Genomic DNA, 14,953 nt, shown 5'->3' on the forward strand with positions numbered 1-14,953 from the left:
TAATGGTAGGCTTGCAGCAATTACATAATGTGTTCTCGAATTTGTATTACAACGTCAAGTTAAGGTTATATTTGATATTACAGTTCAATTATATTTTTAAATATTTTTTAGATTTAAATTAATTTTTTAGGATATTTTTGTATTGTTTTGATTTGTTAATATCAAAACAAATTTTTAAAATAAAAATTTATTTTAATATATTTTTAAATAAAAAAATATTTTAAAACAACCTTTAAGCATCTGGTCATTGTTTCAAGGTTGAAGCCTACTGTTTCAAAGCGGAAGCCCAGTAAACTAAACTACATCATTTGTTTTTTGTTACCGCTTATTTTAAAAAATTGAATTTTAAATTTAAATTAATATTTTTTTTATTCATGTATCATTCTAATATTAAAAATAAAATTTTTTAAAAATATTATTTTAATATATTTATAAAAAAAAATATTTAATAACTACGCCTCCGCTCCTCACGGCTTTACTTCCGTCGGCCGCCGCTTCCTGGCCTCTTCCCAGCTTCAGGACCCCAAAGCATCTTCAGGCATTCTCTACTGGTCCTGGTCTAAGGTATATGCACTTGAACTGTTTGATTAAATTCATCTAAGTATGTTTAATCTGATATATTTCATTTCTATCCATTTATTAGCCTCAAGTCGGGGTTCAGTGCTTCCCAGAGAAGCCGGTAAAGCCGCTTGTTGCTATAATAGTGAAGGCACTTATCTTGTTGGAGGTGGTTTATCCCGGAATATATACTTTGGGGAGGTGAATTTTCTTGCTCTCTCTCTCTTTCTCTCTTCTTTTCTTCGTATATGTTTGTTGATTTTGGCCAGCGGAAATTAGTTCGAAGAGCTGCTAATTTGGCTGTTGGGATATTTCTGTCGTGTGAATGGAATGACGGGTAGATTGCTTAAGAAATGGCGTGCCCATTACAGGACTGTTACTTGCTTGGTTTTTACAGAAGATGATTCTCTTTTGGTTTCTGGTTCTGAGGATGTATCTGTTCGAGTCTGGTCACTACTCGTGTACGTCCTTTGGTTTTTTATAGCTTTTTGTTTAATGTTAATGGTTAATTTTTTATGCTCATGATTGTGGAGTATAATTGAGTTTCTTTTGTACAAGGTAGGATATTTGATGATTATCAAACAGAGCAGGCAAGCACACTTTACGAGCATAGCTTTCAAGAGCATACTTTGCGTGTCACTAATATGGTAACAGGTTGATGTGATCTTTGTTGAAAATGATTATTTTCCACTGTTTTCATGTTATTTATAATTTTTTCCATTAACTTGGACACTAATTCATACTTCTAGCGATAAATCAGTTGATAAGATGTTTATTGGATTAAGATATCGATCTATAATTGGATTATGATAATTGAGTTCAGTATTCAGTGAATCTGATTGCTTAGAAAGGTCGTCAAGGGAGCCACTCCTAGAATTGGAGACGAGCTTGCAAGTGATGCTTTTTTAAACAAATTAGTTTTACAACCTTAGCCGATTAAAATTCTTTACTCAGTACCAATTTGGGGAAATATAACATGTTTCTTTGATAAATTTAGGATATACTTTGATGTGCCTATTCGCTAGCATGGTTTTTGAGTGGCTAGGACTATCCAGTTCCTTGTGCAGAAAGATTCTACCTTAAATGGGGACTGTAATTATTTAATTTTGTTTTTGTTCAAATAAGAAAATCGCGTTGCAACTCGATATATGATCTTACAATTTCTGGATTAAATTGCTTGTGGTTTGTCTATTATCCTGTGACTGGCACTCTATCATCGGAAACAATTTTGCTTCACTGTATGTAATTTTTATGCTGTTTGTAGAGCCACGTATATTTATTATAAGCATTGTACTCTTTCAAATTTTTTTGAATCCATATATTTTGCATTAAATTTGTTTCATGATATGTGCTAGATTTTTTTTCCGATGTGGATTGTATTAGGTGGGGAGCTTATCTAACGGAATCTTATTAAGAAATATACAGTTTCCCTCTATAATTGATGCGATCACATTGAACCCTGATGAACATGTATTTTATGCTGGTGGCAGAGATGGCAAGATACACATTGCTGCGCTCAATGCTGATAGCTCATCTAGCAAAAGTCACTGGTTGCATATCATCAGTTCATTACCTAGTCACAGGTTTGTGATTTTTCTTACAGATATTCATGTCATAAATGTGGCAATCTTCTAGCATGTAAATTTTCTGCGTTCGAAGTTTTCATTGCTCATATCATTTCCACCAAGTAACTCAGCCTCTTGCTTTTGGATTGTTTTGTTAATTGAAATTTAAGGTGCGTGCTTTGTAGTATTTCATTTTTGTAACAAGTGTGTACTTTATAGTATTTAATTATGCTATGTAGCAAGACTCATCATGGTATCAGCAGTGCCTTCGATTGCTCTGCCCTTCATTGTCATGATGGCATGACCAATTCTTGCTTCTGACAAGGGCCTAGATCTTGAGATTGTGAACATGCTATATTTTGGAGATTGTGAACATGCTATATTTTGGAGAAATGTTTCCCATTAATATGCAGATTTAAGTTTCACTCCTGGGGAACATGGTGTTTTTTTCCATAGATTTAGAGGTGTTCATAGATTTCTTTTCAACTCAAAAGATAATGAATCGATTTCCTATGCTATTTAGAAGGTTCCTACATGATCTTTAGATATTAATAAGCATCAGCAGCAGCACTCAAATAATTGTTATTATACATACTTATATATGCTTTGTATTGAACAGCAAGACTGTTACTTTCTTAGCATATAATACAAATGGAAATATATTGCTTGCTGGATAGGGAGGATGGTATGATTCGAGGTTTGGGACCCAAAAACACATAACATGGTTAGTGTGTTCAAACATGCAAAAGGTTTTGTTCTAATTACCTAGACTTCCGTTTGCTTATTTGCATATGGTTTTTGCCTTATTCCTAATTTTTATTCTTTCTTTCTATGCTTACATTTCTGTATTGTGATTTGACATTGCACGAATCAAAGGTCATGCGAACAATATCCATGTTTTTAAACGAATGGCGTACTTGAACCCGCAATGTTGTCACATGCTCACGCTTACTCAAGAAGGCATGGATCATCATTACCACCTCCGGTCAATAAGTATATCAATACAACGGATGAGAAAATCGTTACGCAGTAGATAATCTCCAGGAGTCTTGCAATAATCCTCTGGATTCTTCATGCATCAGCTTTCAAGTGATTAATTGTCAAATCGAAGAACTTCAGGTTCTTAATTGCTGCAAAATTTTCATTTTTTTACTTTATTAATGCAGATAACTAAATTCAAATTTTCCAGTACTGTTACTGTGATGAGTGTTGTTTTAGAAAGAGCTCCCTATTGATTTCTGTCCAACCGCGTAGAATCTCTGTAACTTGTATTTACAAAATTTTGATTCCAGCAACAAGGCTCAGCTGCTGCAGCTGAAATGGAGGTGGAGAAGCTAAAGCTTGATTGCACGCAATCAATGCAAATGCTTCAAAGGTGGAAGAAAATGTATGACAACTTGCATGAATTTTGCGAGGACGAGCTCTTGGATGGAGATGACGTGGGGAGTGAAAATCAGATATTAACCTGAGATGTCAAAGGATTTCTCATTGCACGAATGGCTTCAAAGTTTTTGTCAGTGTATTTGCCATTAATCCGATGAGTGGTGAGAACCTCCGCTTTAGTTATTCACAATCACGTCCTTTTTTTGGAATTTTTCATTTGTTGACCATCAAAAACAAGTCATCCTGAAGGTATTTGGGAACAACATTCAAGATTAGGATTACGGTAAAAGTTTTATCAGACAGATGAGCTTCAATCATGTTACTGCCATTCCATGGAAGCTGGATGATTAACCACACTCATATTTTTCACTCTTTATCGATTGTGGGTTTGACTACTTTATCCTCCTCAGCCCAACTACAGGATTTCATGCCCCAAGAGAAGGTCAACTTAGCTTTCCTGATTCCCCTGCCTCTGGAATTTATTATCCTTGTATATGAAGTTGATGTTCATAATTAAAGAATCCCATGAATTTGTCACAGCATCATGCGGAACAAAGTGCCATTATGATGACTGGGTGCTCAGATTTGATTCATTGTTTCCATGAGCAGTCATATGATGAGCTTTGTCCGTTTACTTAATTGGTTAGGGGTTAGCAGAGGGTGAGCATTGCAGTTCTTATCATTGGTGAAAATGAATTTGTACAATAAGTATTTCGAAGGAGTTTAAGACAGTTAAATAGGATTTTTCCAGCAAATGTAAGGAGATAAAGACGCAAGACGAATAATTAGGTAGGCAGATGCTGGTTCTTTTTTTTTTTTTTTTTAACCATGGGTATTTTAGTATATTTATATACATCTCGATTAATTTGTTAAATTTCTGAAATTTCTCAAGTTTCTGAAATTAATAATCAAATAAGTTTTTAATAATTTTAAGATTTATAATACTTAAACTAGTAATTTTAAAAAAATAAATTCAAAACTTTAACAATTAAACTAAATTTTTTGGTATTAAGCTGTTCGCTTTTGATTGATGATAGATGCACATTTTTAGCCAAAATGTCCATGTGTGGACGCAGATGAGCGTTGTAATTGTGTGCTCAAAGCCATTCAATCACAAAAAAATAAAATAAGCAAACAGCTGAAAGAATGCGCGGCTCAAAATGTACTACTGTACAAGGCAAAAATCAGCTTGTGAGCTCATCTGTAGTTTCGTGACGCAAACGGCACTGATGAAGCTAGATTTACCTGAAAAACAGTCTGATCAACTGGACCCTCTTTCTACACGCTAGCTTTCATCGAAGGAAAGACTGGCGAGGGCTCTGAAAATGTACTCTCCAAAAATTGACGCCAAAAATTGACGCCAAAGACATAGAGTGTTTTAGGATATATATATATATATAGAAAAACGATATATTTTAAAAAGTCCAATAAAAAAAAAAGAACAGAAAAAAAAGTAAAAAAAAAATATTGAAGGCACATCAAAACTTCGATGATGACATCACTAGTATTATTGGAAAAATCAAAATGAAATGAATCTAATGATACTAAGAAAGGTCACCGATTATGATCAGAGCAGGTCACATAAGTGGCCCAAAGACAAGTGAGCCTCAACACTTTTAAACGGATCGTATGGCTCACTCTGTTTATTGTTTGTGATTTTTTTTCAGGTTGTTGAATTTATCTTGTTGAAATCTTTCTAAAAGTGTTGTTTTAATTAGAGCTTTGATGTGCCTTCAATGTCATTTTTTTTCTCTTTGTTTGTTTTTTCTCTCTCCTCTCTCCTCTCTCCTCTTGTAATTTGTGGAGAAATAAGAGAGAGAAAATAAAATAACTCTAGAGGCACACCGAGCTCCGATGATAACACCATTGGTACTTTTGAAAAGATCTCGACAAGATAAATGCAATGCCACCAAAGAAAGCCACAAACAGTGAACAAAGTAAACCACATGAGTCATCTAAAGGTGTCAGGGCTCACTTGCCTTTGGGCAGCTCGTGTGACCAACTCCAATCATTGTTTGTGAATTTTCATGGTAATGTTGGATTCGTACCATTGAGATCTTTCTAACGATACCAGTGGCGTCGTCATCAAAGTATTAATGTGCCTCTAAAGTCTTTTTATTTTTTTCTTTCTCCTCTCTTTTTATTGAATTTTGTGTCCAATAATTTTGCAACTTGAGAGAGTCGCAGATGACATTTAGGACTCACGAGTCGCAAATGTCATCTGTGACTTTTTAAATTGTTCTAGTTTTCTAAATATTTTTGCAATGTGTTATTTTATTAATAAACTCAAATTTAACGTGCCTAACCCCCACCCTGAAGTCCCAAAACCTATGGTCTCAGACAACATGTCCGGGCCCAGCCCCAACGGCCCCAACCTTAAGGAAGAGCTCAACCCTTATAGGTGCAACTTAGGAGAAAATCCTAGCTCTCATGGGCTCAAATTAGAGGAAGAACCCAACTCTTATTGGCTTAGCTTAGGGGAAGAGCTCAATTCTCATGGGTTCGGCCTAAAAGAAACGTCCATCCCTTATGGGCTGAACTTAGGAGAATAACTCAATCACCATGAACTCAACTATATTTTGAATCCTACTCTCTTTACACTCGTAACTGTATAAAAGTTCTCTAATGGTCCACCATATTTCCATCAACATTAATGTTGTGTAAGAAATAATGTATAAAAGTCTTTTAAAAACCTATCATATTTGCATCGATATTAATGTTGTGTAAGGTATTGTGTATAAAAGTTCATTGAGGGCCCACCATATTTCCATCAACATTAATATCTGTGTAAGAGATATTTATCTCTTATTAATATACATGTCAATAATATTTCATCCCATTAAAACTATTAAGATAAAATTACATCTTAACCCCTTCTCTCTATAAAAAAACAATACTCATGAGTTATAGTCTCTTTAAAAAATCATTACATTTTCTCTTTAAAATATTATTATTCCAAACATAAATTTTTTCCCAGGACATCATCATTTATCAAATTTTTTTACTATTCTAAATACCAAAAAACTTCAAAGCCATAACAAACCCTAAATGCCAAAGATGCTATGACTGTTTGGTTTGAGGAATTTGGCAATTCGAAAACGATCCAAGTTGGTGTTGAAAATCATGTAGAGAGCGAGAGCGAGAGGTGCCAGACCATTTTTTATTAAGTTAATATGATTAAAAAAAAGAAGTTAATATCATTAAAAAAAAAGAGTTCCTTTTCATCTCACATTCTCAGCCTGCAGTTCCCAATGGGAGAGGGAACTAGTTGAGGAAAGTGGGAGAAGCAAAGAATTCTTAGAATATTTGGTTTTATTAGGCATTCACTATAAATTATTGAATGGGGATGTGGGGAAGAGAAGATAAGGTAGGGCAATGGTGATAATGCCAAGTTTTTTTTTTAAAAAAAAAAAAACACAACCCAACAACAAAATCCCTCTTCCCAGGATTCCTTTTATCCTATCGAACCTCTTCTTGCAGAGAACATGTCTCTTTATTCATGCCTTCTTGATATACATAAAAAAAAATACTACTTTAATTAATTATTTATTTATTTTTACGAATAAGAACTTTAAATTATTCAGTATTTTAATAAGAAAGAGTAGGCGTCAGCAATCTAGAGTCTGGACAGAGTTTTTTAAAATCTGCAGGAGTGGATGGGAGAGGGTGTTTTGTGTTGGTGTTACAGAAAAGAGAGCAGGCAATACCAAACAACATTTATAGGTTTCTGTTCTGTTTCTCTCATTAATAATCTATCTTCTCCTCTTCCTAGCCAACCTACCAACCTCTGCAAACCACAACTGTGCGTCTGTCCCATTGATGACGACTGATCAAACCCATGTATCGCATTTTGTAAGCTCTTCTCTTACCCATACGATACCGTAAGAAGGAGGGTTACTGTTAGACAATGCATCATAGACTAATCCGAAAAAAATATGATATAAACGCAATTTATCCGAAGATCGCATTTCCCAAATGCACATTTGCATGTACAGCACGTTAATTCACTATCTAAACTCGTTTGATGTTCATAATGTATGCGGCACTTGCGCTCCATTCGAGGATGGGGATGGCTCTGTCAGTTTCGTAAGCTCTTAACTACACAAATAATTGTTAAAAGCAAGAGACTGTATTATTGCAGTTGAAGAACTGAGGCTTTATATCATCCTTTACATAGCAGGAATATCGAAAATAACAGAACCACTAAAGACGTGGTCAAACGATTACAAAGAAATCAAATCTAAACTGAAGTCCAAAGAATCAGGACATTATTAACCAAAAACAGCAGCAACAGTTAAGACTAAGTCAACAAAAGAACACAACAAACTCTCCCTTAAACTGACTTGCAATTTTTGTCAGTTTACATTTGGTGCCATGCAAACTCCAAGCAGTTCTCTTAATCTTGTGAACACTTCTAGCGTCAAAGGCTTAGTCATAATGTCTGCTAACTGATCTTTGGAACCACAATACTCTAACTTAACAATTCCATCCATTGTTAAGTCAAGAAGAAAATGAAATCTAACATCAATATGATTGCTTCTTCCGTGCATAACAAGATTTTTTGATAATTTAATAGTAGAGCTGTTATCACAGAATATATCAGTGCACTTACTTTGTTCAAGGCCAAGCACATCAAGAATTCTACGCATCCATATACTTTGACATGCGCAAGAGGCAGCAGCTATGAGCTCAGCTTCAGTAGTGGAAAGAGTGACTACTGGTTGTTTCTTTGAAGACCATGCGATAGCACCTGAACTGAGCAAGAATGCATATCCTGATGTGCTTTTCCAGTCTTCAGTATCTCCTGCATAGTTGTTGTCCGTGTAGGCTGCTAATTTTTCTTCTTCACCTCTTTGGTAAGAGATTCCCAACTCAGTTGTCCCTTTAATGTACCGAAGAACTCTCTTTATAGCTTGTTGGTGTAACTCAGTTGGTCTTTCCATTAATCTGCTGATTAAACTTACCACAAAAGCTAAGTCTGGTCTGGTGGCAGTCAAATACATGAGGCTGCCCACCATTTGCTTATATGTTGTTGCATCAACACTTACCCCACCTTCATCTTTTACAAGTTTGAAACCTGATATAATTGGATTTTTGACAGGATTGCAGTTTCTCATGCCAAATCTTTCAAGCACCTCATTAGCATATTTCCTTTGATTAATGAAGATCCCTCCACTATGTTGTACAACTTCCACGCCAAGAAAATATTTCATTCTCCCAAGATCAGACATGTCAAACTCTTGTTTCATAGAGTTCTTGAACCTTTCAAACATTTCTACATTATTTCCTGTAAAAATAAGGTCATCAACGTATACACTTACAATAAGACATTTCCCTTCCATTGTCTTTGTAAACAAGGTATGTTCACTCGGACACCTTTCAAAACCTTCTTTAATGAAATAGGACTCCAGTTTGTTGTACCAAGCTCGAGGAGCTTGCTTGAGTCCATATAGAGCTTTCTTGAGTCTATAAACCTTGTATTCTGCTCCTTTTATTTCATAGCTTTGTGGTTGTTAAACACTGCTTCGTTCAGCTCTCCATGTAAGAAAGCACTTTTCACATCGAGCTGATACACATCCCAACCTCTACAAGCAGCAAGAGCTAGGATCATTCGAATGGTATCCCATCGAGCTACCGGTGCAAAGACTTCAGTATAATCAATTCCAAATTTCTGTGAGAATCTCTTTGCTACAAGCCTTGCTTTGAGTTTATCTATTTTCCCATTCTCATTTAGCTTGGTCTTGAAGACCCATTTTACTCCAATTTGTTTGGCTCCATGTAGAAGTGTAGTCAGCTCCCAAGTTCCATTCTTCGCAATGGATCCAAATCCATTGCTTCTCTCCACTTCGGGCTTTTGGCAGCTTCTTCAAAGGATATAGGATCATTGGAGGCTATAAACAACATTAAGTTAATTTCTTCATCTAAGTAAGATAACCCTTCACCACTTACATAATCCTGCAAGTAAGCTAGTATCCTTCTAACTCTCCCTTGAACTGGACCGGAAACGGTTTCGCTGGATGAAGAAATTGTCCCAGTAGAATTGTCGTCAGTATCACTAGAACTGTCACCAATAGCACTGTTGTCAACCTGCTACTCTTCTTCTGCATTATCATCTGCATTATCATTTTCTTCTGCATTGTCATATACTGGTTGCACATTATCTTCATTACTGTTGTCAACCGGTTGCTCTACTGCTGGAGCATTTTCTGTAACCTGCTGCTCTGCTTCTGCATTGTCACCCCACGCAAGAATTTGATTTTCAGTTTCTTTAGTACCCCAATTCCATTGCTTATCTTCTTCAAACACCACATCTATGCTCACAATAATTCTTGTAGACACTGGATCATACATTCTATAAGCTTTAGATTCTTGACTCAACCCCAAAAAGACACATCGATGGCTTTTATCATCAAGTTTCTGCCGGTGTTTGTCAGGAATGTGAACATGACCAATGCAACCGAACACTTTGAAATATTCCACTGATGGCTTGAACCCAGACCATGCTTCCTCTGGTGTCTTGTCTTTTACTGCAAAGGTAGGACATCGGTTGAGCAAATGAACAGCCCAGTTGACAGCTTCTGGCCAAAATATTTTTGGTACAAGCTTCTCTGTTAACATACAACGAACCATATTCATAATCGTCCGGTTTTTTTGCTCTGAACCCCATTTTGCTGTGGGGTATAGGCTGCTGTGAGTTGTCTAACAATACCATTAGAGCTGCAATATTCATTAAAATTAGATAAGGTAAACTCCCCACCTCGATTAGTTCGGAGACAACATATAACATTTGCAGATTCTTTTTCTACTAGACTCTTGAATTTTTTGAACATGGCAAGTGTTTCTGATTTAAGATTCAAAAAAATAAGTCCACAGCTTTCTGCTATAATCATCTGTAAACATGAGTATATACCTCTTATGACTGTTTGACTCAGGTGTAATGGGACCACAGATGTCAGCATGAATGAGTTGCAGTTTCTGTGTAGCTCTCCACATACTCTTTCTAGGAATGATTTATCGATGTTGCTTTCCTATCATACATACTGTGCAAACAGCAGAGGACTCACTGAGATGAAGCAGCCTTTCACCATCTTCTTACAAGACAAGGTACTCAAGCCCTTGAAATGTAAATACCCATATCTACAGTGCCACAGGTCAGCTGGATTTTCAGATGTGGTTTTGAAGCATGTAGGAATTGAGACTTGAGCTTGCACCCGTGTTTCTCTTTCAGCCAGAAGAATAAACATCCGATTAGCAGACATTTGAGTACTCATAAGTAACCCTCGTTCATGATGATAAATTTTGCATTCACCATGTTCCATTAGAATAACCAGTTTGTGTTTTTGGAGCTGACCAATACTAAGAAGATTATTTTTGAGCTCAGGTAAGTAAAATACATCAGCAATCATCTGACTTGTACCATTAATTCGAAGCTTGATGTTTCCTTTTCCCATTACAGTCATTTTGGTGTCATTGCCAAGCTTTACAACTTGCCGAAAAGACTCATCCAGATGAATGAACCACTGCCTATCACCAGTCATATGATTGCTGCAGCCTGAATCAAGAAACCACATTGTTTCTTTAGAGTTGGTAAGTTCTGTTTGAGCCATCAACAACATTTCTTCTTCATTTATTTCAGCATAATGAGCTCCTTTTTCCCAGCTAGGACATTCATATTGAAAGTGTCCTAGCTTGTGACACTTGTAGCACTCCACAAGTGCTTTGTTGAATCCATATCTGCCTCTGCCTTTCCCACGTTCGACCACCTCTACTTCCGCTTCCTTCATATGAAACATTCAGAGCCTTTTCATCATTTTGAAAATGACGATTCAATCTTTGTTCATGAATAAGTAAGCTTCTTTGAAGTTCATCTATGGTAAGTTGGCTCAAATCGTTAGACTCCTCTACTGAACATACCACATAGTCAAATCTGAAAGTCATTGATCGTAGAATTTTCTCAATGATCATGACTTGCTCCATCATCTCACCATGAACTTTCATCTTATTTATAATCGTTAATGTCCGAGCAAAGTACTCGTCCACTTTCTCCCCTTCCTTCATTTGCAGCACCTCAAATTCTCTTCTTAAAGCTTGCAATTGAGCTCTTTTGACTCGTGTTAATCCCTGATATTTCTGCCTCATAGAGTCCTATATGCTCTTAGCACTTCCTTTATCAAGGATAGTCTCCATGATAGTGCGATCAATGGATTGAAACAGATAGTTCTTTACCTTTAAATCTTTGATTTGGAGTTGTTTTTGTGCCTCGGTTAGCACAGCTCCATCTTCTGCTGCTGAAGAAACTCCTGTTTCTATCAAATCCCAGTACTCTTTTGAACGAAGAAGATTCTCCATACGCATAACCCAGTGGTCATAGTGACCATCAAACTGAGGAATGGCTGCTTGAACATATTTATCTGTAGCCATCTCAGACTTCTCGTTCTTATCTCAATTTGGTGTTTCACTCTTTCTCTCGTGTTTCACTCCTGCTCTAGTGTTTCACTCACCAGGTGTTTCACTCTTCTCTCTTGTTTAGGAATTGCAATTCCAAACAAAACTCTCAATCAAGCCCCCTATGTGTTGAGGCTCTGATACCAAATGTCAGTTTCGTAAGCTCTTAACTACACAAATAATTGTTAAAAGCAAGAGACTGTATTATTGCAGTTGAAGAACTGAGGCTTTATATCAGCCTTTACATAGCAGGAATATCGGAAATAACAGAACCACTAAAGACGTGGTCAAACGATTACAAAGAAATCAAATCTAAACTGAAGTCCAAAGAATCAGGACATTATTAACCAAAAACAGCAGCAACAGTTAAGACTAAGTCAACAAAAGAACACAACAGGCTCTGTTCATCGAATGTTTTATGTAATTAAAAAATATATACAGTTGATCGAGATTGATCTCTGGTTTGAGCATTGATGCGTTCCCAGTTCCCTTGGCAATCTACTAGTTATTTGAAATGCGTATAATTTTTTCAGCAAAAAAAAAAATATATGTAAGATTTTTAAATGTCTTTTTTTTTTACAACAAGAATTTTAATTATAAATCTAAAATTAAATCTATACATGCATTTAATTAAATAAATAAATAATAATCTTTGTTAATATATATATATATATATATATATATATATATATATATATAATATTAACATGTGACTCATTTAGCTGAAAGTCGAATAATTGTTTTTTCAACGCAAAAAAATTAATGTTTAGATGATATTAAAGTGTTTTTTGACTGTGCGTAAAAAATATAACTAAAAATAAAAAAAATTAATATTTACATATAATAAAATATAGTGAGGATCATATATGTTAATAAAAACATATAATATTTTAAGTTTATTTTTAACGTAGTAGAAAAATAAAATATTATTGTAATTGCTATATAAAAACATTATTTTTTTAATCTTTGTATAATAATTTGTTTTGAAAAAAACAGTGTAAAGAAAAAGAGAAAAATTACCAAAGAAAAGAAGATAAAAAAAAAATAGTATAAATTGATCAAGTGTAAGTGTAGAATAATAAATATTATTCAAGATGTAAAAAATAAAAAACACAATTGGAGAGAGAATCTCAATTGTGCTACTAGTAAAACACTATATTCTTTTAGCATATATAGATAGGTGGCCTACTCTTCTCCGTGGAATCTTACCACAATCGTCCTTGTCCTTTTGAATGGCCCTATCCATTAACACTCTTCGAAGACCCTTTGTCTCTTTATCAAAATCTACATTATATTTTAGATATGTTTGAAAGCGTAGATAATATTTTTTAAAGTATTTTTTATTTAAAAATAAATTAAAATAATATTTTTTATTTTTAATATTAACATATTAAAACTATCTAAAAATATATAAAAAATTAATTGAAAACTAAAAAATTCTCAAAATCATGGTTTGAACCACAATTCTAAATTAACAAAGACAAGTCAGGGTCCATAAAAGTTAGCCACGATCTGGGATCGAAATTTTGAGAAATTCCTTTCTTTAAAAACATAATATTATAATTAAAAAAAATAGGACGTGAAATATTTGAAAGGAAATTGTCCTGAGCAGTAAATTTGTTGTCTCCGTTTTATTATTGCTGATTGTTAGAAACCGTAAAATTAGGTTTCATCTACTTAATTATATTGACATTTCATCTTTAATTTTCTTTTTAGAAGGAAAATATTTTCTTTATGTATTGAAAATACAGTTGAAATTATATTTTTTAAAATTATATTTTTTTATTAAAAATAATTTTTATATATTTTTAAATCGTTTTAATATACAGAACTTAAAAATAATTTTTAAAAATAAAAAAATATTATTTTAATATATATTTAAATAAAAAATACTTTCAATTATAAATGCTAATATAATTCCAAACAAGTGGTGTTAGAAAAAAAATATAATTAAATCTTGAAACTTGAATGTATGTGTCGGCATGGTGCTGCCTCTCTATAGTTAATTTCACAGGTTGTTTTCCTGAATCACCGAGACCTTAGCTATCTTTCACCAAGAAGACGAGGGATGACAAAAATAAATTTTTACTTTCTTTTCTCTTTTTACTTTTTTTTTATCTATCTCTATGGAGTAATTCTCACTAATTATTTAGAAATTGATGTTTTTTTTAGGGTTGAAAAAAAATGATAAATCAATTAAACCAAGAAAACAAAAAAAAAAAACTAAAACTGAACCATAAAAAAACTGATTAAAACGATTAGAATATTTAAAAAATATTCGGTTCAGTTCGGTTTTATAAGTCTAAAGCTGAAAAATCTCAACCAAACCGAACCGGTTTAGTTAAAAATAAACCAAAAACTGAACCAAAAAAATCAAATCAAATTGAAAAAACAGAACTATAAAATCAAAACCCATCAGAAAGCCCAAAAAACAATATAGTTTTTGGTTTTTAATATAAAATAACTGAACAAAATCGAAACAGAATCAAACCAAACTAAACTGAACAGAATCGAAATCGGTTGATTGTGTTTCGGTTTTTTATATAAAATAATTGAACCGAACTGAAACTTGTTAGTTGGAATCAGTTTTGATTAATTTGATTTTGGTTTTTTTTTTATATTTAATAAAATTTTAATTTGGTTATTTTTATAAATAAAAACTCAACTGAAAGTCTAATCTTTTTTAATTAATAACTGTTGATTACAAAAAATAAAACCAGCCCATATTCTATTTTTGACGTTATATTTTACTTAGCAGATTCTACATTAATAGCATGGTACTGTGATTCATTTATTTTATAACATGATCAATTCACCTGAGAGAAAAAGAAACGAATTTAACTAAGCATCCTTTTTCTATCTATCTAAAGCAACTAAGGTAGTGATGAAAAGGCGGCCATTAAAGTCGCGCTTCTCTCTTTGGAAGCTCTTTAGGCAATGCCAGCACATGTAGAGGGGCGGTTCAGCAGAACCTGATCCGTCTCGAAGAGCGTTCCGTTTCT

The 14,953-nt window shown here is 34.0% G+C and overlaps 1 protein-coding gene across 1 annotated transcript; it reads left to right on the forward strand.

The window, feature by feature from the left end:
- Positions 1–438: 438 nt before the first annotated feature.
- LOC133690672 (protein ROOT INITIATION DEFECTIVE 3-like) lies at positions 439–3,554 on the forward strand (the record flags this gene model as incomplete). Its single annotated transcript, XM_062110920.1, has 7 exons — positions 439–564; positions 644–759; positions 900–1,019; positions 1,121–1,212; positions 2,049–2,141; positions 3,000–3,242; positions 3,416–3,554. Coding segments are annotated over 6 exons (708 nt in total), but the record flags the coding sequence as incomplete, so codon positions are not given.
- Between the last annotated feature and the right edge of the window lie 11,399 nt (positions 3,555–14,953).

The sequence above is a fragment of the Populus nigra genome, chromosome 4, assembly GCF_951802175.1.
Source record: "Populus nigra chromosome 4, ddPopNigr1.1, whole genome shotgun sequence".
Classification (NCBI taxonomy): Eukaryota; Viridiplantae; Streptophyta; class Magnoliopsida; order Malpighiales; family Salicaceae; genus Populus; species Populus nigra.